This window comes from Falco rusticolus, chromosome Z (assembly GCF_015220075.1).
Source record: "Falco rusticolus isolate bFalRus1 chromosome Z, bFalRus1.pri, whole genome shotgun sequence".
Classification (NCBI taxonomy): domain Eukaryota; kingdom Metazoa; phylum Chordata; class Aves; order Falconiformes; family Falconidae; genus Falco; species Falco rusticolus.
The window spans coordinates 5,528,460-5,555,758 of record NC_051210.1 but is presented as its reverse complement, the minus strand read 5'-3'; the positions used below and the strand labels follow the sequence as shown (position 1 = coordinate 5,555,758).

Here is a 27,299-nt window from a genome sequence, read left to right as displayed (position 1 = left end):
GTGACATCTGCTCCCGATGAAGTTGTCCAGATATCATTTGGGAAAGTACATTAATCATTTGGGAAAGTACACCATAACTCTGTAGATGCTGAGCAGGCTGCCACCCTGGAGATCAAACTAAAGGGTTAATAACCTCCCTGGCTCAGCCAGGCTGGGGATAGTACAGATAGTGGCTATCCCAGGCTCAGCAAATACAGGACAAGAGAGGGATATCAAGAGAGGGATATTATAGCAAGCATTTTGAAATAGAAATAGATCCGTGTTGTCAGCTCAAAAAAAAATGCACTGGCTAAAATTGGGAAGGGGGGTGGGGTGGGGCGCAGTTGGAAAACACTTACAATAATTTTATTGTTGATAATTATTTAAACTATTTAAATAAAAGCTAAACAGGTTTGGTTAGTGCATATTGTCCATGGGCTGCTCTGGATTAATCCATTCTTTTATTCCCTGATCTCCTCCCCTACGCTCACAAAAACAAAAAACCAAAAAAAAAAAGAAGACAACCCACCACACCGACAGTTTTAGCAGTTTGGAAAAAGTAGGCATTTTCTAAGCTCCTGGGGACAGATCTTACTCTCCAAGCTGGGAAAAGTACAGCACCGCTTCACTGTTATTTCAGCAGAACACCATAATAACCGAGAATAAAATTAACTCCTGCTGTTTTGTGTTTCTGAAAGAAAATTGTTACCTTTTAGTCTTATTTATTCTTAAGAAGTTAAAAGGGAATTGGGGCTTGTTTCAAAAAGCTGGTTGAAGAAAACCGCATTTGAACGCTGGATTTTCATGTGCTATTTCTGTTGAAGTGTGGGATTCAATAGCAAAATCTAGCCCTAAATCAAAGCATGAACACGTATATCAGGGTTCGAATTTGATACAAGACCTGTTATCCATTAATTAACCTTAAGCCCCTACAACAGTTTATGATTCTGTGGCACAGTCCTATTTGCGGTGAAAAATGAAGAGATATATTGGTCTGAAAGTTCATCTTCCAATTTAAAACCCATACTCATGACTAAACCCTGTAAGGTTTCATTTGTGCTGATCTCCATCATGGCAGTGTCTACCCACTGAAGACTGGGTGTCTGTCACTGAAGGCTGTTCTGGAGTAGAAATTGTGAAATGAAACCTCCCTTGATGTGTGGGAAAATGGAAATGTAGAAAATACAGGAAGATGCAGAAGGACAAGGTCCTGCCTTTGCACAGAAAAAAAGTTTTGATTTGATGTCATTGCCCAGTAAAAAGGATACAGAAGAAGAACTGATTGGCCAAAGTGCCAGGCTGGTATGCAGCAATGATGCTGGTGTGTGGACAAAAGCTGTGTGTGACTCAGCGTTGCTATCTGCTAAGCAATGGGACTGGAGGCTTCTCTGAACACAAAAAAAACCCACCCCAAAAGACCTGTGAACAATTGCTCTGCCTGCTGAATTCCTGCCTGCCTATAGCATAGTGCAAGCCAGCATGGCAGTATGTATTTAAATACAGAAACCTATTTTGGGGGTCGTATGAAGGCTGTATATAAGTGATCTATATCACAATAGAAACCAATTAGGCAGTTGATGCAAAGAAGCAATGGAGCAATTGTGCCATCCCAGCTCACTGGGAAGTGACAAGGTAATGACTATTTCAACAAATTCACACTTTTCAGAAAAAAAACAAGTTGTTTTCTCAGGCTTTAAGAACAGCAACAGCAAAAAATTTTGTAAGGACTTTCCCCATCTCCCCACCTCCTTCCTCAGGAAAAGTATTAACTCTCTATACAAAATCATACCCTCAGTGTCAAGAAGTTGCCCATGCAAACTACCAGCTTCTCTGTCTCCTAGGAGGTGCAATTCAAAATGCAATCAGATACCACTGTGCTAGCCAACATGCTACTGCATTTTGCACACAGATGACACAGCTTTGCCTCACAGGACACCAGCCTGCTGCCGTTTCTTTTTTGGCTTCCACCCTGCCAACAGACAGACACGGCACCACGCTCCCAGACGCAGCTTTCTGCAAAATTTCATGTCACCATGAAGCTTAAGCCCACATTGTTGCAGGTTGCTGTTTTGGTTCACCTAATGCTGCACAGACCCAACCTCCTATAATGGTAAATGGCTGGCAGGGCTCTGATCACAGCAGGTATTATCTTGACAGCTTTTCCCTGGAAGTAGCAGAGGCCAGGGGATGCTTCAGAGAGCAAATCCCTCACCAGCAGCCTCTCCACAGCGGGATCAGGTGATAGATGTGCTCCGTTTTGTGGAAGCTTGGCCACAGGAGGCCGGGAAAGGCTGTCTCAGAGGACTGCTGAATTCCTGGAGTACAGATTTCTGGGCGGGGAAAAAAAAAAATAGATTTATATATAAACAAATGACCTTATCTTTGCATTTAGTCCAGAGAGAGTACATGCTTCAGACAAATAATTTCAGCTGCCTCTTTAAGGCTGATGCTGACAAATGTGAAGGCTTCCTTCAGCAGGATGGCAAATGTAAAGGCTGACAGCCAAAAAAATAATACGATGCCATCAGGATTCCACCCCTGGAATCCAAGGAGGAGGACAGGGTCAGCGGGAGGAGTTCATGCTCAGCCATAACGGGCTGTCACCAAGCAGAGGTCAAACTCTTTCAGGTTCACCCTCCTCTGCTGGAAGAGAGAAAAAGTGACAACAGAAGTGCACGGGCTCGTGCTGCAGCTGCGGGCACTGCTGCCACCTCTTAAAAGGACCTTAGAACAGAGCTAACGGCTTGGCAAGGAATATTAGCGTACTTAAGGCACTCTTGCGTGACATTATGGCTGCATTACCACAGAGCAGACACCTCCGGATGCCAAGAAATATCCAGACGGCACTGAATGCTACTGAGCGTCTACAGATCACTGAGCACCCTGGAAAATCCTGTCAGATCGTACTGAAAGGTGGTTTGGCTGTGCCGGCATCGCTGTCAGAGATGTTGTTTCATACGGGATCCCCAGTTGCTCAGGTATGCGGGGCGCACATAATATGTTTCACATGGATTGGTTTGGAAGCCAATACAGCTAAAAGCGTTGCATTAAACAGGTCTTCCAAGACTGCTTTAAAACAACAGAAAGCATTAATTCTCAGAGCTAGCAAGAGTTCAAAATTAGATGCTGAAGCATAGTGATAGCCTCCTCAGTCATTAATTCAAAAACGAGCGCAGCGTTTTGAAAGAAATAAATCACAGCTGAATGACAAACTGCTTCATCTGCCAGCTCCTTAGACATGTGGTGTTCAACATCGTAATACACAGTGCCTGTTCCCGAGTCGTGCCTTGCTCAGTCCCTCCATACGCGGCGTGGACATGGACGCCTGGCAGAGGCGGCACGCAGGGGCCAGGGTCTGGGTGGGCAGGCATGCGCACACAGGGGAGTAAATTTTCTGCCTAGCAAAGTCAGGGCTGGCAGGGAGAAAGGCCAAGAACAGCTACATAATGCGTAGCCAGTACTACTACACACGGGCAAGCCCAAAATACTTGGCAGAGGACTTCCATAGCAAGTGTCTTCCTCTAGTGTTGTTCGACTTCTCAGGCTGCCTGTGGACTCTGAATTTTCCCATCATTTTTTTTTTTTTCAGCGGAGGGCTAACCTATTATAATTTGGTTTTGTCACCTAAGACGTTTCCTGAGAACAGTACTGACTTACAGGTCTTCTTCCATATTTCTTTTCAGATACTCTATAATACATTTCCCAAACTCTTTTTCCACCCTCTCCCATGGACTCCACTGCAAAATTTGCTCGCATAGTCTAAGGAAAGGAAAGCAAGCAGTCTGCTCTTCCTTCTCTTCCCGTGGTACACTGAACACCTAATGCAGTCCCTCAGCCCTTCAGCTGCAAAATGCTGAATGCCCTGGGGCGCTGAATCCCCCAAAGCTTCACAATTTATGAAGTAACTGCTTATGGTATAAACACACTGCTTCTGACAAGCACAACTTGACCCTGATAATTAACAAGTTTACAGAACTGAGCAAGGGTCTGAAGTGAGAAAATAAAACGCTGTCATCATTCACAACATATCCAGCAAGAATCCCTTAAATGTAGAGGTTTAGTTGTTAGGTAGTAAATTTTTGCTCTGGAATCAGCAGCGTCCCCAGTACACAACAAGGATGGTTGAAGTACTGGCTGGCCTAACAGACAGTGTGAGCAGAGGTTCGTTTGTAGGAAGTTGTTCATTAACTGACCTTTCTGTCTACACGGGTGTGTGTCATTTGTACGTGCTCACCAAATGCAAACACGTTTTAATCTAAGGATCGCTCATCAACACTTTACTTTGACTGGTTACTTGTGGGAGCACAACTGTCAAATAAAGTATTAATAAATTTTTGGTTTATAAACACAACGGCACTAGTATATTAGGGTTTTTTGCAAGTAATAAACCTTTCAGTCTGAGAAAGCAATAATGTTTAGCAGCCTGAATACAGAGGAACAGCGATGTGCTCCATGCGTATAGTAGCAAAACAAAGGTCTCTTTCAGCCATGTAGAGACTAATGAGTTGTTTGCTACCATAGGGCCAGCTATAGTGTGAAATTTATCTGTAATTCTAGACTAACCACCTTCAAGTCTTTGCTCCTATTTAAGTCATTAGGAAAACTGTTCTGCTGGCTCAGATCAGGCCTGAATTTTTGCATGTTTCTTTACTTGGTCAGCTGTGAAGTCAACATGCTGCACTCCTGCCAGTGTAAGTGATGTCCTGCTGCCTCAGGATCTGCTACTACATATACACATGCTAAAATGCGCGTGCAGTTAACCTCGCAAATTAAGCTGTTCAATGGGACTAAGAGTTGCACATCTGATTTGCAAAAAAAAAAAAAAAAAAAAAGAAAAGAAAAAGGGAAAAAAAAAGAGAAAGAGATACACTGACTCATGAGCAGCTTATTTAGTTTGCTTATTAATGGTCTTATGCTTGGCTGAGTGATTATTTCCTATTGGGCAGTGAGCTAACTTCCTGCAATAACAAAAACAATTATTGGAAAATTTCTTAATAACTATTACTCTCTCTCTCTCTCACACTTTTTTTTTTTAAAAAGAAAGCTCAAAAAACCTGCACACCAAGATTTCTACTAGACAACAAATGTTATTCCAAGTGGCTGAGTTATTTTTTTAAAAGGTAATAGAATATTTTCATTTAAAACCACACACAGAGAAAACATATAGCATATGAAGAATGAGCACGCAGTATGAGCCCAGCAGATCTGCCAAAGCTGGGAAGCAATGTCATTTTATATATGCGTGCGTGTGAGTGGGTGTACACACACATACACACACTGGATTGTATATATAAATATAAAACAATTAACTATTAAGAACTTCAATTTCCTTTATTCTAAAATTGAATAGATAGGTGTAAGCATATACTATTACAACTGGAGCCGTAAGTCTTCCTACACAGCTATCAGTAAGAAGAATTTTGTTGTAGTAAAAGCCCAGCATATGCACAAGGCTAAGAAAAAACGTATCGCTGTGTACTCATTTAGTATAAACATTTATAAGTTTATGTAAAACAAAGTGTGGGACAGTGCAGGGGGAAAAGCCAAGCAAAGAATCCTCCCATGAACAATTTCAGGTAGCTGAAATTTTCTTTCATTTCTTTCTTAAAGCAAGAATCAAACAAATCAAAGACAAGCAAAGACAGAAACATAGAGTCATGAAATGGTTTGGGTTGGAAGGGACCTTTGAAGTTTATCTAGTCCAACCCTCCTCAATGAGCAAGGACATCTCCAGCTAGAGCAAGTTGAATCCCTCTGTTATCCTTCATTTGGGTCAAACTCACTACTTGGCTAAACAGAAACAATTTTCTACTTGATACACAGAGCAGGATTGTTGTTGTAAGCAGCAGAGCAAGTTGTAAGCAGCGATATTTTACATCAGTTGAATTTTCAACTTTCTTAGGCCTTCCTTTTTAATTTGTTCATTAAGCCTAGCTGAGCTCTCCAGATATCTTCCTCCAGTAAAAAATTTGTCTCAAGAGCTGTCTCAAGGTCCCAAACAACAGCCACATTCTCATTTCTAGCTCTAGGATAATAAAATTTTATTCCTCGCATGGCACCTTCAGCTGTGGGGAGGTGCTCTTTCCTGTCATGTCCAACTGACAAAGTCACCAGAAATATAAAGCAACTGACACTTTTTTCTAGAGGAAAAATAAACAAGCCGTGTACCTGAAGAAAGCAATCATTTTGTTCACCTGAAGCTGGGCCTTTTCTTTTTTTTTAATCATGGATTCCTGATGTACCATCTGATGCTGTGAAAATGTGAAAAACTTGCCTCTTTAGAAGGAAAAAAAATATCCTGATTCACTGTGGGCTCTGCCCACCGAGGAGGAAAGCTGGTTACACATACTTTTTTAAACTTCATTTTTTCTGTGAATATTGTGCTCCAGATTCACATTCTACCACTTTCTAGCTTGCAACAACACTTTATCTCCAATCTTACATAAATATACTGACATGTCCTATTTACTGCAAATTCCCAAAGCAGAATGCTGCTAAATTCCAAACACAACCAGAAAAAATGTGCCTGGATGGAGCAGCACACGGTATCTCCAGCCCCTCACAGACAGCATTCCTCCTCTGAAACTTTAAATTTTAATGACACCATTTTAAATCATCGGCTAATGTTAATAAGCATGGGTTAGCGTCAAAGATTTTTGGTGTACGTACACCAGATGCACATTTTTGGTCTTGTCAGGCTGCTTTAGCATCCCCGACCTGCCTGAGCTTCACCCCCTGCCTCCCTGAGGGGTCTGGGTCAGAGCTGCCGTGAAGTTACAAAGCACCTTGTGGCCACGCGGATGGGTCATTTTGCCCTTGCAGCTTTCAGTGACTGGCACAGGCATTAACCGAGGTATTTCCACAGACATCCACATGCGAGGACACAACTAAATGAGGAGTTTTTCTCAGGTGGACTTGCCTCTTTCCTCCGACAGTTTCCTGGGGTGCGAGTGCAGGGAGGCGGCTGGGCTTGTGCCAGGTCGAGATGAAGACCGATGCCCATTTTCCCTGGGACCAGGAAAGTTGAATGCCCACACTTTGGAGGCATTTGTCTAACAGGTAGTTTGCACAGCACCCATTTTTGAAACTCCCTGTGCAAACTACTTTTGCTCTTTCCTACACGTGTGTGTGCTTTGAGACCTTTGTTGCATAGTGTGTTTGCTGGGGCTCCCTGACCGCAGCCTGCTGCAGTTGAAAATGCAACGATGAACCTGCGATCGCAATGGCCGCTACACTCATTGCATCAGCTGATGGCATTTCTAGCCCCAATATGAAAACCAGGTGGAAAATGTGCCCACAGGCACCTTCTATGACACCAAGAGTCAGGTAAGGTCCAACTAAGGATTTATAGATGAGTGTTGGTTTTAGGTGGGGGGGAATTTTGGTAAGATCACCAAGAATTGACTGAATCCTCCTCACCCCAAGTGTTTTTTCTAAAAGGGACAAGTGCATTAGAGGAGGAAGTTATCCCCAGAGAAGTAGAACAGACCCTGCTGTTACTTATGGGAAAATGAACAGTGACTCAGTAGTGATGTAAGATATAAGCTTGTCTTGACCCAAGGATCCATCAGGAAAAAACAAAGAATATAAATATTCATTAAACTCTATAAATATTATTAGAATTGTTTTTAAGTAGTAACAATCTAGCCAATCAACTTTCCTCTCAGACTGTTCCCTCCTACAAGATCCGAGCTTTTTTCTTCCTTTAGTGAGTATTTATAATTTATTTTAATATATATATATACATGAATGCAGCACATCATATTGATAATTAGACAAGTAAGAAAGCACGCAATAAATAATCCTCCGAAACAATTTTTTTCCAGAAATGCTGTTATTCTCCCCTGTGGTTTGCACTTACTTTGTTGCTTTTTTTTTTTTTTTTTTCTTTTCTCTTTTCCTTGAAATGTCTAACCTACATAAGCATTCCTGGAAAGCATTTATATTATTCTTTGATGCACTTCCTCCTTGTAAGCGCTTCACTCTTGACTTGCAGTTTCCTGGGGCTGGCATGCCAGTCCTTGCACGGCACCAGCCGTGGTGTTTAACAGACACAGTCCAGCCACAGCTGGGTCGCTGTGTCGGCTTTTCTGCTATGGTCGGTAAAAGCTGATGGCCACTCACATGCACCCAGGGCTTGGACCATCCCAGGGAGCACTTCAGGGCACCTACAGAGAAATGTCACTTAAGCTGTTCCAGGGGAGGGGGTGGCAATCTGAAGGGTTCAGCCGGTGTTTTGAGGATCACATAAAAATTCCTTCTAAATCCCCATCCTTTCTAAATCCTTTCTAACCCAACCAGCACTGTTATCCCAGAGAATGTGCCCTGCCCTGCTGTAAATACCCACAGCACAGACGCGGCTCCAGGAGTCCAGCGTTGGTGATTTCCCACCACTGACTTGACAAAACGAAAGCAAAGCAGTGAAGCAGCACCGCCAGAAAGCAGCTCATTTAGAGCAAAGAAGAGGGGTAAAAAAGCTCTGACTTGTGTCTGCAGAAATATGAGTTTGGGAATATTGGTGAAAATATCAGTAATTAGTGGTTAAAAATTAAGGACTTCTGGCTAGCCATAATTTATGACGCGTCTAGCTCTGGTGGAATGGTTGCAGTTGATAATTACTTTCTAGCATGTGTTCACCAATTTATGTTCAAACATTAACAGAAACAGTTGGAAAGAACATGGTCTTTTACAGTCCTGATGGTAGCAGCCGTGTTATCAGATTGCTCCACTTGGTATATTTCACTGAAATTGAGCACATTTGAATACTTTTGAGATTATGAATTATTTACTAATTAATAGGCCCAAGCAGTCCCTTTAATTATAGTTTACAAATTGTTTTAAATTACTTAAGCAGTCTCTGGCTTCCTGCCGTTTGGTTTCCACAGTGTGGTAGAAAAGAGGTCAAGGTACACAGTACAATTATGATTTATTGATTTATACTGTGGAAGGGTAACAGTCTTCTTGGCAAGACTTTACTTTCCTAGTGGCTTAAAAAAGGCTATTAGGCAATGACTAATATTATTATAGCTCTAATTTAATGTGATTAAATGGTTGTATTTTATTTGGCAGTGGCTGGTACAGTTTGAGAAACAAGGAATCATTTAATTACGAGAGTGATGGGGCTATTGGAAAGCCTAATTGAGGCAGGTAGGAAGTTTCATTACTTTTGTTTCAGTGTGGACTTAACAGATGTTGGATAGTTTCTTTGAATTTGAAAATTCATCATGTAGCATTAGTAATATTTTATCTGGGTGGGGGGGAAGCACATTGCTTCAAATTACTTTGATTCACCCATTTCAAACATGGATTTAACCCCTTATTTGTACAACTGCTGGCGTGCCTGACATGCTAATGTTCATACTATGCTGTATACAAATTTATCCTGAGTCTGCAAAGAAGCGGCGATGGAGTCCGTACCCCTGCAAAGGCCACTATGTCCCAAAACTGTTGGTTGCTTTTACTGGGGTTCCTCCATCACAGCAAGCTGATCATTTTCATGCTCAGCAGGCATCTGCTCTCAATCAATTCCTTAAGCAGCAGCAGCATTTGAGCAAAGAGCAGGAGAGCAGAGCAGTACCTGGCTGAAACCCTAGAGGAGGCATGCTGCTGTGCAACAGGTTAGCACAAGGGACTGTCAAGGTGTCTTGCTCCCCATCATCATCATCACACCCCTGTGGCACCGTGACCCTTCCGCGCACACTGGGTGCTGCTTCAAAATGAAAAATTGTCAGCCAAATGGAAACTGCAGCCAAGTGTCACGTGGTGTGCCTGTATACGCAGTTAATTCTGACTAAATCCCAGTAGATACATATGGAAGGCACAAGCCAAATTCTTTTGGGTTGTTTGTTTTGGAAATTAATGATTGAATATTCAGGCTGCTTTCCATGGGAAAAAGCATTCATTTTCAGACAAACGCATGTGTATAGATAACCTCTCCCTTCCTATCCAATCACAAAGTCCAGACAAATATTATTAGATTACCTCCAAGCAAAAAATATAACCTTGATCTTTAGATGACATTAAAGACCCTGTACTCACATAGGATGAAATGCAGCAGTGTTCAGTGCTTGCTTCAACAATGGTGCAGTTATCTATGAAAGAAGAAAAAGGTCACAACCACACACACACACACACACACACAAAAAAAAAAAAAAAAAAGAACTTGGTGTGTTATCTATAACATTTCCTTTCCTCCTCCTTTAACATTGTTAAGCCTGTTTTTTTTTAATGAAGATCAGGCATTCTGGCATGTACAGGTCATATGTAAAGATAGTGCAGCAGAGCGAGAGAGACATTTAATCAGACATTGATAATAGGCGTATCTTTAGTGTATCTTTCCAGCTTCCTGATGCACAGAAAAAGCTTCACATTCCCCTTGCTTATAAACAGCAACACAGTTGCTTTGGCGTTACCGGTAATACAAACCGCTGTTTTGATTTTTATACAAACTGACAACACTGATACCCTGGAACCTTTGCCTGAGTAAGGCAAAATCTTCAATTTTTTGGAACTTAAGAAAAACAGTGTCGCTGGAAGAAGCTGAAGTCTGAATTCACGGAGCTTGAGAGCTCAAACCAGTTGTGTCCTTCCTACAGCTGGCAGCTGCAGCAGGCAAGGCGCAGGCTCCAACTCACCACCTGCCACCGCAGCCCTTTGCAACACACGTGCTGCCCACCTCTGACTTGTGTGGTGCACACACCAGTTGTCCAGTGTGCATCACAGAGCCTACGTACCTGTCTGGCAGCCAAAGCTCCCTTCAGCTCAACAAAAAGCAGGTGAGCAGTGAAAAGAAAGCGCTGTTACATGGGGGCAACCCTCCTGGGCTGTCCTGTAAAAAACTGAAGAAAGAGAGTAAAGTGAAGAAGGAATCCATGTGGTCGTGGGCAGATTTTCTGCCCCAAACTTGAAAGCCTGAAACACAGCTAGAAGCGTGGCTCTCTCCAGCCCTCGCAGCATCCCTGGAAACCAGTTAAAGTTTAATCCAGAAACAAAAACAAGCATGAAACAGCCTCTGAGAATCAAACAGAGCTATCTTTATGGCCTCAGAGGCAAATTAACTGAACAGTCAGGGATGAGCATTGTATCACAAGGCTGTAGGCCACCTTTATTGTGTATGTAACCTGGCTGAGCAAAGGTATGGCAGCTTCACATCCATGTGCTCTGCAGGTCCTGCTTGCAAGGAAGTCAGATCAGATTTTGCTGATCCTGGGCTGCCGTGGGCCCAGGTGATCCAGGTTGTGCAATTCACCGAGGGCTCCTTGGTATGGGCTAAAGCTAAGACCTGGAAAGATCCCAGGACACCAACAAGCTGCCCTGTTCTCTCTCCTTATCTGTTGGGCCTCAGGAGCCCAGACCTAGAACTTGCCATGTCCTCTCCCTTTCTCACCTTGTGCCAGAACAGTTTCCAAAGCTCTTTCCTAACGTGATAGTCATAGGCATGTCCTGAGGGTCCAAACAATGAACCGCTTTTCTTCCAGACGTAGCTGGAACTTGCATGATCCATGAGACTGCATAAACAGAAGCTGTAAAGCTGGGTTTGATCAGATGCAACCGGTTCTTCTTCAGGATCTCCACCCTCAAGACACTAGAAGTGTGGGCATGGCAATGTTTTATCTCTGTCCCACCTAGACCTGCAATCTGGATGCCAGCAACAGTCCTCTTGAAGAAGACCATCCCTACAGCATGATTCTAGAGCAAAGATAAGCACAAAGATAACACATTCCCAAGGACTGGGAGTGGCAGAAGTTCCAAGTCATCATCTGGGCATCCCCTAGGGCTGTCACTGTGGCAACAGGAGAAGGGGGAAGTGAGACTCTGGGCAAAGGAGGTGACAGAAGCCAAATCTATTTTGTCTCTGCTGTATGCAAATACCTCCCGGAGGGGCACTTGTGCTCTGTCTGTGTGTCTAGTGCATGTGGGGAGTGGATGGCGAGCATCACGTTAATTAAGTCCTCACCAGAAATAAAAGCAATAGTTTCAGATACACCCTGATCTCTGTAGTGGAAAGCCAAGGGCAGGTAAGCGTGAAGTGCATTCATTAATGCTGAGACACCACAGGGGGTAGCAGGCAAGAGCACGAAGAAGCCCGTGGGCTACAGCTCAAGGGCTGTGAGTGCGCTGGGTCCGGCATCTGCATCTGCATTGCTGGTGGCACCTCTGCCCATGAGTGCCTTCTGAGCTGAGCAGGAGGGACAGCTGCCAGGTGTCATGTCTGAGACCAAGGGTACCCAGTGCACAGGATGCAGGCAGGCGGCTGAGCGCAAGCTCACAGAGCAGCATGAACAGCCAGCCACCACCAAGTACAGGCTTTCTAAAGCTGGTGTGTCAGTTGCTGCATCCCGCTGTCTTTGCTGGGATTGCACACACCCCAGTCTCACACCGACCCGAACAGTGTTGTATTCCTGGTTTTTACGGGAGAGCTGGAGGTTCGGTTCATCCACCTGCCAACCAAAAATAAAATTTTTGTTCGCAGCACAAGGCAGCTAGTTGAGGGCAGATTTGCATGCATGTCTGTAAATAAAAACTATAAATTCTATCCAGTGAAATCTGATGTTAAGAAACATTGTCTGGGAGCCACTGAATCAGCATCTGACTTGAGAAGCAGTAGAGCAGTCACTGCTGACTGTACCCTGCCAGTGCAAATGACAACAGCCACCCCAGGCGAAATCCTGCAGCTGTTAATAATCAAGTTAAGACAATGACACCCACTGTCACTGATTTGTTTTCTGTGTTTTCAGTTTTGGCCTAGAATGGGTCTTACCAGGAAGACACTTTTCTTCTTCATACTTAAGGGGAATAAACATCCCCCCTGCTTTCCCGCTCTTTGGATTCTTTCTGTAAGAGTGTAGATGTGCAAACATCTCACTTGCAAATCCTCCCTCCCGAATCCAAGAAGTATTATTTGTTTAAAATCTCATTTATTTATTTAAGACAATTCATAAAATGCTGAACTATTCACAACACAGAACCTCTCTCTGCATTACAAGGAATTAAGCATGTGTCTTTATTTCTCTCTCCCCTAGGAAAACCAGAAATAATGGACCTACTTTTGAGCAAAACATTATTGCCACCACTAATGTAAAACTCATATAAGACAAAAAAAGAAGAAGAAAAAAGCTTTAATTAGTTTCAACATGACTATTTTCCTTCTAGAGTAGATATCAGATTAAAATAAGTAACAAGCAGTTCAATTAGAAGTAATGAATTTGGAATGCTTGTGGTCTACAGGCACTAACTTTGTGTTTTATGATGTAGATGTTAACTTACTTCATGTGATGTGTAAAACACTGCCTCTTGTTGGCTAGTACTTCTGGGGGGGGAAAAAAAGACTAATTCTAACAGTATTTTTGAGAGTATTTAAATATAAACAGAGAAGAGATGAATAGAAATGCACACTGTCTCTTCACTAATTCACACAGTTTCAGAAAGCTAAGATATTTTTAATCATGTTAGTCTGAGATTTATGAGAGGCAGAAAAATCTCAGCTTCTGTTTCCTTTGCAATAAAAGGTTGGTTTCATGAACATTCAAGGCTCCTTTTCTGGGTTAGGAAAGCAAGATGTTATTGTTTTTCCATTTGTTTTCTCCTCTAGAGCATGCTGCTTTCAAAAACAAGGTCTGTGTCCCGGAGGTTGGATGGCATAACTGTGTATACTGGCTCCAAGGATTTAGCTGTCCATCTCCTGAGGCTACATGGGATTCTTTTCCATGCTCAGAGGATTATCTTTAATATTAATCTCCCAGTGTTTGTAATGAGCCATTCCATTTGCAAGTCAGAAGGCTTGCTAGTAGCTGCCTGGCATTTGCCCTGTTCGTTCTTGCTCTGCTCTCCACAGCAAAGCGTGATTTTTAAAGTGGGCAGACTCCTTCCCAGCTGGTGATACAGTAGTGGTCCACACCGCTGCGGTAGGTCAGGCCTTACCCTAACCCTTAGTCCACTAAGGACCAGGATTAGAGGTCTTCTCATATGCAATGGAGGTCTTCTGCCAGGAAAACTGAATTTAAGCAGTTGATGGACTCTTCTCTCTGAAAAGCCCCTTAGCCCCACAAAGTAAAATTATTCTTGTTAAATTTGGCTCTCAAGATGCAAGAAGCTAAAAGCTGTAGGCACAGGGTCCTTGGAGAAGGATTGCAGCACTTTCCTTAAGGGTGCAGAATCGGTGCACCGTGCTGCATCAGAAGGCAGAGCATCACACTTATGGAAATAGTGGGAAGCAACTGGGTGGTGGAAAGCAAGAGAAAATGAAGACAAGGAAGTGCTCAGAAGTTTCTCCTCTTTGCTTCTGCTCTCCAGCTATAATTTTTCCTGCCAGAAGTACCTACTCTCACTCTTCCAAGGATCTGCCCAGAGCACACAAAAGGGGTGGCCGAAGCTGTAGACACCTTGCCTTTCATACAGCAGACAGCTAGTCAGAGCACTGCTCACAAACAAGGGCAGGGTTTCAGGCATTCTGGAGCTCCACCAAATTCAAACTCATTTCTTAAACCTTGAGACTAATCTAATGATCGGAGTGGAGAGTTTCCACCACCTGCGCACGTCAGTGCAGGCAAGGGTTCGCTGTTTGCTGGGACAGAAGTATTGAGATACTGCAAGGGAGCATGTGTGTCCCAAAACTTGCAGAAAGTCCCAGTTAAAATGGCCAGACCAGCTTTACTAAATGTCTGACAATAGCCGGGTACCAGGATTCACATGGGTGGAGACACATTAGCCATTTTGCCATCTGAATAGCCAAAGTGGGCAAATGCTCAACTCAGAATGGTGTCAAGTGCCTTTTGCTGGAATTAGGACATTACTCCTCAGGACCTCAGCCAGCTGAAGGTACAAACCGCAAAACAACAAAGAATTAAGAAGGAAACGGGTTCCTTCTCACAAGACAGAAAAAAAAAAAAAAAAAAAAGGTTCACATTTGGCATTATGCCAGACAGAGGCCTGGCTGAGGAAGAGGGAGCACAAGCCCACTTGCTATCGAGGCAAATGTTATTAGAAGGAATTAAATGAATAAAGAGTGTCTTTGGGTAGGAATATGGGTGCACAGCAGTGACCGAGGTGCTGGGCAGGCAGATCAGGGAGAAGGACCACCCCTCCAGCAGCAGGGAGTAAGTCGGTGGGCCATTTTTAGACTCCTGCTGCAGGAACCATTGCAAACGGTGTCTGTTCGTGGAGAACAGAGGCAAAAAGGGCTCATCCTGGGGCTGAAGCAACAGAGAAGCGCTGTTTGAATCACCAGCGCAGACACTGCCTGTGTGCCTCGGCAGAGGTGGCAGGGCTGACGGCGTTATCATCCTGCAGGAAGGAGCACATGAGTGCACTCACTGAGGAACAACTCGCTATCTCCTTTTATCAGGACTCAACAAGTATTTCAGGCGAGGTTCTTGTCTGTTTGTCCCTTCTTTTCCTCTTGCCCTGCCCCAAACTCCAGGACATGTTGTCCCACAGCAAAAAGAAATACAGTGCTCATGGAGAAGTCTGTCCGGACTTTGCCAGACAGGAAAATCATTGTATTTGCTTCTCTGCTTTCCCACTCCAGGGAGCAGACAGACCTGTGGCAGCAACATCGCAGTGGGTCCTGCACAGGGAGGCTGAGCAAAGGGAGATTGCAGACACCTCCTCTCTTGCAGCCCTGTTGGCAACTGTATATGCCATGCCTGGATGCGTGAGTCTTTCCAGTTTGGAAACTGGGAAATCACACGCTTAACTTCAGTTCAGGAATTGCAAAGCAGGAGCCAAGAAGTTTCTAGGGAAACCTGTTTCATAACCTGGACTGCAGTGTTTTAGCTTCCAGATTGAAATGGAATTTATTTTTCTTTTTATATTAAGCCCTTAGATCCTGTAATTATTTTCTGTCTGTGTGTACACCATGACACGTACTTGTGTTTCACACACACTTTGAACCATCAAAAGATAGGCCAGATACTGCTGTTTGCTCTGCATGAAGAGTACGGAGCCAAACTGAAGATGGCAGCTTTTGGAAGTTAGAGCATCTCTGGATAAAATCACTGTGTGCTCAGATCGGAGGTGCTACAGCACAGGAATGACCACACTGCATTCAAAGCCTGCCTGCTGAGTTGGGGAAAATCCTGACAGTTTCAGTAAAATTCCTTCCCTGCACTTCTGACAGCAGCCATTGCTTTGATACCCGCACCCCCCACACCCACCCACACCCACCCACCCCGGCCCAGGGCCATCTCCGAGCTGCAAGTTTTAGCCAGGGAGTGGCAACAGGGTTCTTAAATCTATGCTATCAGGCTCTGTGCTCACAGTTCCCAGAATACATTTATTTTTTCTGGATATCCAGGAAAGTCCTTCTGGGGGTCTGTAGTATAAGCCATTGGTAAAATAATCCTGTGAGTGAAGCCACCACCTCCAGGAAGAGCAGAGCGTTCACCTTCCTGGGGATGCTGAGCAGGAAGGCAGGACCCAACAGATGCCACATTAGCCTTTGGGTTTGCACAGAAAGAAAAAGATTTTGAAGTGCAGTAACAACAACAACAAAAAAGGTATTAATAATTGTCCCCAGATCTTGTGTATTTGTGAAAATGCTTTCTCTACCATGAGCACAACTTTGACTTGGTTAAAATCCACCCACCCACCCACCCAAAACCATTCTTAGGGGTATTGGGCTACCATTTAGGCCAGTTTACACAACTGTCTTCTCAGTTTCAGCACAGCATTAGTCCCAGGTATTTAGTTCAATAATGCTTGAGTATTACCTTGCAATTATTTGCCATGTATTTACTGCATACAAGAGAACTACATTTCAATTATTTCAATGTATTTATTGCATAGAAGATTATTTTGAAACATAGCATAAAAAATGAGAATTTTTTTCTGTGAAAATTAACAGAATAACATACTGAATTGGGCAGATGAGCCCACTCTTGCATGTGCTATTTTCACTACATGTTCCTGCCAGTAGAAGTTAACACAGGAGAAAATTCTGCTGCCAGCAGACTGGGCACACATTCTGACTTATTGTTTACACCACTGCTGGTGAAGCAGAATCTACAATAGTAGCTCCAGGTCCACAGTATTGGCCGAGCTATAGTGGAATGTATGCGAAGGCAGGATATGCCTGAACTTAAGCAGTCGTCTAGTCAAACCTCTGCATGATCAGTCAACTTAGCATAATTTTATGTTGAGCACATAGGCACTTTATTGCTGTAAAGCTCTCAATACAATTTAATCCCTTGCAGATCAAAGCTCTCACCGTGCAGTTCCTGGCAGGATGATGACTTTGGATGTAGGATGCTGGAGCACTAAGCATTTGCACGGTAGAGACAGGGCATGGATATACTGGGGCTTTCAACAAGGTTCTAAAGAAAAACAAAACAAAAAAATGATCTGCATATTTCTGTTCCTGGGTACATATCCCTGACACGAATTGACATTTTGGATATGTACCAAGAAAAGTGAAAAGTAGAATCTTCCACTATCTATAGTGGCTTTCTCTAAAACATCCCTTAAAAGATGTCTGCTGAACTTACCATTTTTCATTACTTATGCACTTGAATGTGGCATATATTCACCCACCTTTTGAAAAAGTGAGTTTATTTACGTCAGCATCTGAGTGGTGACAAACTCCTGAAGCACATCCATTCATTCACCTGATTTACATACATATTCAAGGAGCTTTAGGTGAAACTTGTCTGGAAATGGGGTCTCCTTCACACAGCAAACAACAAAAGGTTACGTCCATATTAGCCAAAGCTTCTTCTGCCCCTCAAAACACAGAGAATGGCCTCTTGTGGAGAAATGATGGATCCTTTCACGTGGAAAAAAGCAAAGGCAGCAAGTATCCTGGTGCTCTTTGCTACAGGAACAGAGTGATGGTTAGTCATCTTAGCCAACAGAGAACGAGTTAGTCAGCTTGGCAGGCCCTGTGGTAACACTTGGTTTGAAAGTTATCTGGCTGTGGATTTATTCATCTCATAGAAACAAAAAGATGTTTATACTCTATCAAATTTTCAATAACGCCCGAGATGAGGGAACCGCAGGAGGCATTCAGTCTGGCTAGGCTAGTCAAGCCAACTGTGAAGGTCCTCCTCCCATCCAGGTGTGGCTGTTGGGCACATCTGAGTCAGAGCACCCAGCTGCCCTGTTCCCGTCTCAGTCTTTGCCTCCTGAAGGAACAGCAAAAAAGGAACAGAGGGGGACTTACACTGTTAAAACACTGGATTTCCTACAGAGAGAATATTTTCTTTTTTTTTTTTAAAAAAAATGCTTCTAGAACAATAGCAAAACCCATCTCCCAATCTTAAACCATGTGAGCACCACCTAGAGACTTAAAATTCAGCAAATGCTGGCAGCAGACGTCATCCTACTGATCTGCTCTGAAAATCCTGATGCCTTTACAGTAAATCCCTAACCAGGCCAGTTGTGCAACAAGTTGAAGTGACACAAAGTATTAACATTTATGGTGGTGAGTCAAAATCAAACAAACATCCTTCTTTTATAAGCTTTCTCACAGCATGTAGTAGCATGTGCTGCGAGTAGCGAAACATCTGTTACAACCCTGACTCTCTTGCAACTGAGCCAGTGTTGCAATCGCCCTGCGGAGCCAGGCTTCAGGTTAGGGCTTCACCAGGCAGAGGAGCAGCATCAGCAGTGGGCAACGCTCATCTCAGCTGCCTCCGGAAGAATGAAATAAATAAAAGAAACTCTTCAAAGGCCAGATTTTCTGTGTGCTATATTGCTGTTCTATACTATATTACATTACTAATTACTATTGCTGTTATATGTGATATTATATACTGATATATTGCTGCATTGTACTATATACTATGAAGGTACTGCACTGCAAAGCATCCAAAACCAATTTTAACTCCATACTGCCAAACTGACTTCGATGATACCCGCAGTTCACCCAAGAGCCCAGAAAGTCCCTTTTCAGCAGGGGTAGGTATGGGCAGAGAAGTTCATATGCTTAGATGGTTCCTTCTTGTCCAAAATTGCCCACTATGCTTCTGTTGGACTGCACCCGATTTCAAAGGCTGCCCCTTCTGCACAGAGGTATGGGTCTCCCTGACCACCCTGTTCTTCTGTGTATTGCCCACGGGGAAGAAAGGTTTGTTCACCACCCCACTCACCGCCCCCCACCCCCCCAGCAGGTTTTGCCACTGAGCAGAAAGACTTGGCCCTGTTTGCTCCATAGCATGACCAGCACAAAGAAAGGCAACAAAATTCCTGGGAGTCAGAAAATTAAGACTCCATGCAGCAGAACACATACTAATTAAATATAGACATACACTCATTTCCCATCAATTCAAACATGTACTTAAAAAGCACTTATTTAAGGGCTTTGCTGACTAGAAATAGTTTCCTGTGTCTGTGAATGTTTTTGCAGCATTAGAGCTTAAAGATTATGTCTGCTTTGGATATGAGTGATGACTGTAAGCTGTGCAGTCCTACCGGCAATTACACAACTGGGACACAGAAGTGGGGTTTGTTTGGGGTTTTTTTGTTTGGGTTTTTTTTTTTTTTTTTTGGCATGAGAAATAACTAGATACAGTAAAATCTGTATATCACCACAGCAAAATTCACAGGAAGATTTCCATAAGAAAAGTTTTCTTTTAAAGGGAGAAGCTGTTGCTCAGAGCTTGCCCAGCACTAAGCCTTTAGGCAAGCTCCTGAGGAAGGTATGAAAGGCTTGCATTATCATTTACTGTGTTTCTATAATATGCTCAGAAACGTTTAAAGGAAAATTCCCTTGGTCTCCTGCTTTAATGTGTTTTTCTTACAGAGCGTCTGTGCAGAATCAGAGTTAATGATTCCTACAAGATCAGCCTGCCTCCCCCTCTCAGTTCTGGAATACTTCCTCTGGGGTTTTTTGGTTTGGTTGTTGGGGGTTTTTTTCCTTTCAAGGGAGGAACTTTTCCTGCTTATTTGTTACCCCAGATTACTGATCTAACTCTGTAATGCAATACTTGAACACTTCAACCAGTACAGGGATATCTTTGTTCTGGAGATTAACAGAAAACTCAGCTCTTTGGGATCCCCTCTTCTGCCTGTGAGAAGAGTGGGAGAGTTTAATATTGTGAAACCAGCAAGGTAATGCAGTCGATAGCATGCAGCTGCCAGGGGTGCAACTCTTGTCCTTCACCTCCCCTTCCCCCTGTTGGTTTCAGATCACGGCATATTTTGTCGTGTCACAATTTAAATTTCAAGCTCTCTGGCTCAAGACTGTGCCTTTATTTGGATTTGTAAAGTTCACAGATCTGGGTACTCAAAAACCGGTGAAAAGAGTACAGCTTAGGAAACTTAGAACAATGGCGTGACTAAAAAGGTTCCCTGTCCAACAGGGTGTCTGCATCACCTTCCAGCTCCATAAACAGCCAGGAGAAATAACAGACTTATTTGTATCAAACAGACTCTATTGTTTTTATTAATCGGTGTTACATGTATAGGTTAATTAAAAAAGCTACAGTTTGTGAAATATGTCGTCTAGCTACAAGATACAAATCTAGGCTGATTGCCATGATATCTATTGATGCTCAGCCACTGTAAAAAATTTACAGTTTATTTTTTGATATACAAAACCTCAAGCAAACATTCCTTGTTAAACGTCCAGTGAAGCTCACAGCATTCTACTACACAGTTTCATATAGTGTTTTAGTGCAAAAGGAAGTACAAATATAAAAATACTGAGTCTTGAATTAAAAAAAAAAAAAAAAAAAAGAAACAGGAAACCAACAAAAAACCCAAGCAAGCCGAGGACTTAGAGGTGAGTGTCTGCTATGGGTATTCTTCTAAGCTCTACGATCTGGGAGTTAGCCATGCTGCCGCCGTCCTGGCTGCCGTGACAAGATTCATTATCGCTGACACTGAGACCTGCACCTGAAACAGCAAAACAAACAAACCAAACAAAGAAAAAGAAGAGAATCAGTGAGAACGGAATCCCGACACAGGAACGGTGATGTCATGTCCTGCTCCACTTTACTCTGATTACTGCCATGCCTCCCTACCCCGCAATGATGCGGCAAGTTTCCTTGTGCCAGCCTGCAATTCTGAATCCACAGATTATAGCATTATCTCACATAGTTTGGTACCATCCAGATAAGCTTTTTCATAATTCAAGTGTCAGTCACTTGTTTGTCTCGGGAAATCTTACAATAGCTATTCAGAGGGTGCCTTGGAATCACAAGAGCATAAATCAAGGCCTGGCTTAGGCTGGGTTCATGGTCTGGCTGTTACAGTCTGGTATTTCCAAGGACTTTTTCATGAAGAATTGATTTTTAATTATACAATTTCCCTGTTAAACTATAATTCCATCTGTTTTAATAGGACTGTAATTTCAACATGAGAAAAGACGCTGACTAAATACTCTTTAAACCCACATTTGGCACAAGCTGGTGTATTGTGTTGTTCTGCTGTGAGAGAATACTAGACTTTGGACCATGGAAACTTCCAACACATGTCAGGAGGCCACCTTCTCCATCCACCCATCACAGTTCTGCTAGCTCGTTGCTTCCATGTTGATTTTTAGGGGTTTCGGGTTTTATTTGGGAGAAGCTTTGAGCTGATTAGTGTCAAGAGGCATAACCCTGCACTAGTGGGTTTTTTTAAATGTGTATTTTTTTAGACCACTTATTCACAGAACGTCAGTTTTAACTATAAACCTCAGTGCATTTCCTGCCCTTCTCTTTGAATTGTAAAGTGAATCCTAAAATCTGTACATGGGTCTTGTTAGGGTTTAGGGTGTCTAGGCTTTACATCAGTGTAATTAGGCACAGTGATTTCAAGAAAGGGTAATTTCAGGCATGGTCCTACAGTGATGCCACTTACAAACAACTGGAGAATTACTCATTTTGGGCAGAAATAGATCTGTAATGACACACAGTTTGAGGGGGTTGCAAAGGAATGACATTTGGCTCAAAAAACCCGGACTAGGGAATACTGGGAGAGGCAGTCATCTGCATTTTCATACTAAAAACTATTTTCAGGAGTTCCTATCAGTTGTACAATACATCTCTGATTTCTGCCTCAGCTGATATTCCAGGCTCCGTCGAGTTTGGCAAAACACAAGATAAGGGTAATTTACTTTTTTAGAGTTACTTCATTATTTTCTGTGCCCTTTATTGTTTGACTCTTCCAAAGTTCTTCCATAGCACCCTTCCTTCCACACCCCCCAAGAGACGTAGGGAGAAGGGGGCAGCAGAGGGATGCCCTTTTGCCATGGGAAGTCAGGCTGCAATCTCGAACGTGGAGCTTGGTTCAGAGAACCTGAGCAGGACTTGGCAGGCGTCCCTGCAGAGCTCTGGAAGGAGCCCTCGTAGGGGCCAAACTCGGATGCAGCGCTGCGTGAACCCAGCCTGACTGCATCCTGGTGAACAGTGGGTATTTCTGCGCTGCGATCCTTCTTACACCTAGTTTTGGTGTTCAGGTGTCAGGGTGAACATGCACTCATTGACATCTACTAGATGAGTCCTGTTCTTGGGTCTGCGTGACCCAAGCTCTTGAGACACCATCAATTACTCCTGTCAGGAGTAAAAATCCATCAGTGAGCAAAGACACAATAATACAGACAAGAAGATTAGGCTCTGAATCATTAAAATACTTGTTTATAAGTGTACTGAAGATGATTAAACTGTACTTACTGATTTAAATTTATATGCATATTTAACCTCCTAATGGAATCAAGGTCCCAGTAACTCAAAGCTGCTTAAAAGTCCTAGGAAAAACAGCAATTGCATATGCAAGTTATTTGGGTTTTTTCTTATCTTCTCTAAAACTGTTTGTTCTAGAAAGGAATCACGAGTGTAATGGAGAAGATAAATCAGACTGCTGTATTTATCATTTGGTGACAGAAGAACAAGGTAATAACTTTGAAGTAAATTATTTTGAATGGAGAAAGAAAACAATACTGATTATGTAATATCATTAACACTGGAATTCACTTGAAACATACGTTTAGGTTGAAGAGGGTATAAGCTTCAAAAAGGGAAAAAATAAATTATTGAAAAAACGTTTAAAATCATGTTACATGAATATGATCGTCCTGGGTTCAGATTTTAAGATGAACACTGCCTGTTGGGGCTACAAAGATGTTTGTCTTACTGGTGGTTATACTGCAATTACTCAGTACAGGCTTTCTGAAAGAATCTCGTGCTTGTCACTACAAAAAGATCGGGTACAGGTCTATTATAGTATTACACTACGTATATTCTTAAAGGTCAGATATATGTGCAAGCTTTGTATGTGCTTTGTGCAAAGTAAGAGGAGATTTTTTTGTTGTTGTTGTTACAGAGGTTCCTATCAGTAACTTGGTGTAAACCAGAGACTGAAGTAGGCTACTCTGGGTTTACAAGGATCTTGCTCTACTGCTGATGCAAAGACAAACTACGTAAGAGCTGATTCTTTTTAGGAATGAGAGATGAAATGTAACCAGGATACAAACTTACCAAACACTCGGCAGACTGGGAAGGGTACGACTGTTTACACGATGGAGTTTCACAGAGTTCATTGGTCACGCTTACTCTGAGATTACAGCTGGATTTAAACTCAGACCCCAAAACCCAGGTACTCCTCTAGAGATGCTAGAGTTGGATGGCAGGTACATAGCGGAAAGTACTACTTCTCCCAATTTGTGAAGAAACTGTTTTAAGTTTCTTAAAATACACTGGAAAACGAGACCTTTCTTCCTTTCTTTTTGTACCAAAGGACTAGCTAGAAACCGAAGTCACAGCTGCCTGGCGAAGCCAGCGAGATCCCTCCAGTGACATCTACTGGTCGAAGGATTTCTTCAGTCCATTCCTACGTGCCTTTGAACGCCAGCTCTCATCCCCTGCTCCTTCAGATAGATCTCAAACTCCCACTAAAACATTTTACGGGAGACGGAGTTTCTTCTGTAATTACTGTACTCATATCTCTGGGGAGACTTCATATCTCCTAAGCACTTCCATCTCGCTTTCTGAATGACTCATGATGCATATTGTGTGTAAGACATATGTTAGATAGAAAGGATTAAGCTATACGAACCGACTTTCATTCTTCTTTCAGGGCTTTGACTTTACAGAAATGACACCAACAGACACCCAGACTTTGACCAGTCAAGCTCAGATCGGAATAAAAAGATTTCCTGGGTTTTACACAGCCATGTTTCACAGCCACCAGGCAGCATATTTGTGAGCAATCACAAACGAGAAGTTGAATTAATGTGCAAAGGGGCTACCCTTCCTTCCTTTCTTTCTGTGGGACGAGCCTTTCAAAACAGAAATGACATAGGTTGCTAGGGCAAGGCACGGATCTAGCACTTTGCCACCACCTACGATTTACCTACCCTGTGACAGACAGTCGCCGGGATGCTGTGTTGAACACCTTTCAAAATCTGAAATTTCAAATGGTTCCTCTAGTTCAGGACGCCCAACACGAGATAATTCTTAAACCAGGCACCAACAGTGGTAACACCAAGGTTTAAAAAATACTGACTTTGGAACCTGAGCTGTATTATATTGAAAGCTATGAGCTGGTTTATATAGCATCGTTATTATAATAGTTGTATTTGTGTGTGCTTTTTAACTTATACTGTAGTTTTTTCCAGGTATTCTCAATGTAGAATATTTATTTAGGATTTACCACATATGCCTCAATAAGAACAATACACGGAGATGTGGATGTAGCAATATCCTCCACTGATACTGTCCGATACATATTTGCAAAGTACCATGTGCTAGGCGGATGTTCTCTGTCTAACTTAAAAATGTCTTTGCAAAAAACTTCCTATGGGAGTGGGTCACTCCTCAGCACTGGAGGGGTTTGGGCCTCTCCCAAAGGCTTTGCTGTGCTTTGCATTCACACCTCACCCAAAGGAAGGAATTGGCTGACTTTTGTGCATCACTGAAGGGGGAGGGCAAGAGCATCTGTAGGAGACGGGAATATGGATGGAAGCTCAGAGATCAGTAAGCTGTTGTGTCTTTATGGTATTTGTGCTTTAGAGCAAAGCTGATGGACACTTGCTACTTTGGGACAGATTCCATCTACTTTTATTCTGCTGGCCCCTTTCTCAACTCCCCAGCCCCAACCAGAGCAGAAGTCCTTGGGGAATTCTGCTGTACTGGGCTTTAGCCTCAATGACAGTCACATACAACCCTGACAATCTGGAAGGGAATGGTCTTAGGAAACTGTCTATCAACATAAACCTTGCACCAGAAATGAGAGGAAAAAGGAGATCTAGTCTGAAATGACAGCACTTTTAAAGTTAATTAGTGCACTTAACAAAAAGAAATTGGCAATTAATTGTCTTTCTCAGTAGAAGCTAAGCCTTTGATTCATTATAAAGGCCATAAACTAAATGTAATTAAATAAATAATTTAAAATAAATAATTTAAGACAAATTTGTAAACATTCAGGGGGGGTGGTGGGGGGTGGGTGGTGTTAGCACACATCACACATCAATAAGCAGGACATGTCCCTAAATTATTTCTCCTACCATAATTGTTCTATAATTTCCTTCGCATAAACTGCCCTGGAGCTGTCTGGCCTTCCAAAAGATCCCCACAGTATAAGAGATGCCGCGATATAGTGAACCCTGACTATGCGTTTCTGTATCAGCATGCACATACTTAATGGAAAGGAGGAGTTAATTGATAAGCATTCAAAGGCCATGGCATTATGATATAAGAAATCTAGCTTCTGGATTTCTTGCACCAAAAAAAAAAAAAATATGGCCATGTAATGCAAAGGTTGCATGAAGCTAGTGCAAAAGCTGGCTAAGAAACAGTACCACCCTCACCCACCTAACTTGCTAGAAATGCAGCTGTATGCCATCTGTATTTCAGGTTAATTTGTAAATAGGCCCAGCATTAATGATTATGGAACCAAGGGCTAAGTGCATAGTTCTACCACACATTTCTTTAGCAATAAGGCTGAGTGTGCCAACGCACTGATTTGTGTAGCTGCACTGCAAACTGCCAAGTGATAAACCACTGTGTGTTAAAGAATAAAGTTATGCTGCCTGGGCTGGTTTCATTTTTTTTAACCTGCACCAGTCATCCCTCACTTCTACTCCTGGCAGTGGTCAGCTGCAGTGGGGATGGGAGGACAGGAACGAGACCTTAGCTTTGCTGTGATAATACCCTTCATTCTCACTGCCAGATGAAACTCTGTGGCTACAGACAGTGAGCATAAATTAAAGTAGCCTTCAGACAGCTCCAAACTGCATAAGCAGAAAGGACAGATGAAGCACAAAGAAGCATAAAGACATTTTTGCATATTCCTTTGCTAATCAGTGCTGATCCTCAGCCAACCGTCAGAGTGTATTTTAGCTAATATTTTAGCACAGCTGAGGCTGAGTTTGGTTACAGGTTGACAGTTTTAAGGAATGACAGATAATGGAGGTTTCTGTTTCTGCTTATCAGAGGTAAAGCTCCAGCAATGGCAGAGAAAGCATTTCTATTCTTCCTCTATACCCAAGAGCCACACCTCCCTGTTTAAGATTCATAAAAACAGCTAATGTGGTACCAAGCACCTTTTCCATGCTCTCCCAGGGGCTTGTCTGCTTGAGATGAGGAATTCTCAGCCTACTGAAATAAAGTCTGGCCTAAAGAGGTTTGAGAAGCGTGACTTACAGCAAATGGCAGACAAAAGCAAGGTGTCTCAGCTGCCCATACCCATCAGCCTATTTAGAGAAGAGGTGCTGGTCTTCCAGTTGCTGATGACCATTGCTTCCTTGAAGCTGGGACTGGTGCTCAAAGGGCATCAAACTGATGTGGAGTGGCAAGGGGAGAGGGAGAGAGAGAGGAAGAGGAAGAGGAGGAGGAAGAGGAGGAGGGAGAGGGAGAGGGAGAGGGAGAAGACTCTAAGATGAGCTGTTGTGGTTTCATGAGTACGAGCAACAATGCAAGAGAGGAAGAAATGTGCTGCCAGGAAGGACCAGAAGACAGGCTCCTCTCAGTGACTGCTGGCTTGACTGTATCATAAAATTCCCACTAGACCACAACTCGGTGAATATTTTAGCAGCAGAAGCCTGTGCTGCCAAACAGAGAAGTAATCCCACCTCCCACCACCTCATCTCCCCTTTCATTCCTTCCATGTGGTTCCCTCCCTCGTGCCATTGGGAGGACCTTGACTTCTTGGCATGGCCAAGGCACTGAACGGCACTGAAGTGGACTGGAGAGCAGGTCTGGATGCAAATAATACATCAGATACCATTTTTAGTTACAGAAAAAGCTCATGGGTTTTTTTGGTTTGAAGTATGTGTTGAGCTACAGCTTGTATCTAAGGCAATAGCTGATAAACATTTACTTTGGTGGTTAAAGCTACTCTAACCTCAATGCTGCCTCTTCAGCTTGGCTTGCTCAAATGTTATGTGTGGGTCTGTAGCCAGA

General features: G+C 42.9%; 1 protein-coding gene and 3 long non-coding RNA genes across 4 annotated transcripts in view; 2 read left to right on the top strand and 2 right to left on the bottom strand.

The window, feature by feature from the left end:
- Positions 1–341: 341 nt before the first annotated feature.
- On the bottom strand, positions 342–11,465 carry LOC119141044. The gene is made up of 3 exons (XR_005101818.1): positions 10,713–11,465; positions 10,018–10,070; positions 342–2,309 (listed from the first exon to the last, which is right to left on the bottom strand). It is a non-coding gene; the product is annotated as an uncharacterized LOC119141044 (long non-coding RNA).
- On the top strand, positions 2,581–25,644 carry LOC119141043. Its single transcript, XR_005101817.1, has 2 exons — positions 2,581–2,957; positions 22,719–25,644. It is a non-coding gene; the product is annotated as an uncharacterized LOC119141043 (long non-coding RNA).
- On the top strand, positions 10,160–20,652 carry LOC119141045. The gene is made up of 2 exons (XR_005101819.1): positions 10,160–10,754; positions 11,457–20,652. It is a non-coding gene; the product is annotated as an uncharacterized LOC119141045 (long non-coding RNA).
- ADGRV1 (adhesion G protein-coupled receptor V1) overlaps positions 20,331–27,299 on the bottom strand; it is a 290,872-nt gene continuing 283,903 nt past the window's right edge. The window contains 1 exon segment of the mRNA XM_037372734.1: positions 20,331–20,811. Coding sequence (XP_037228631.1) covers positions 20,693–20,811 — 119 coding nt within the window. The 3' untranslated portion in view covers positions 20,331–20,692.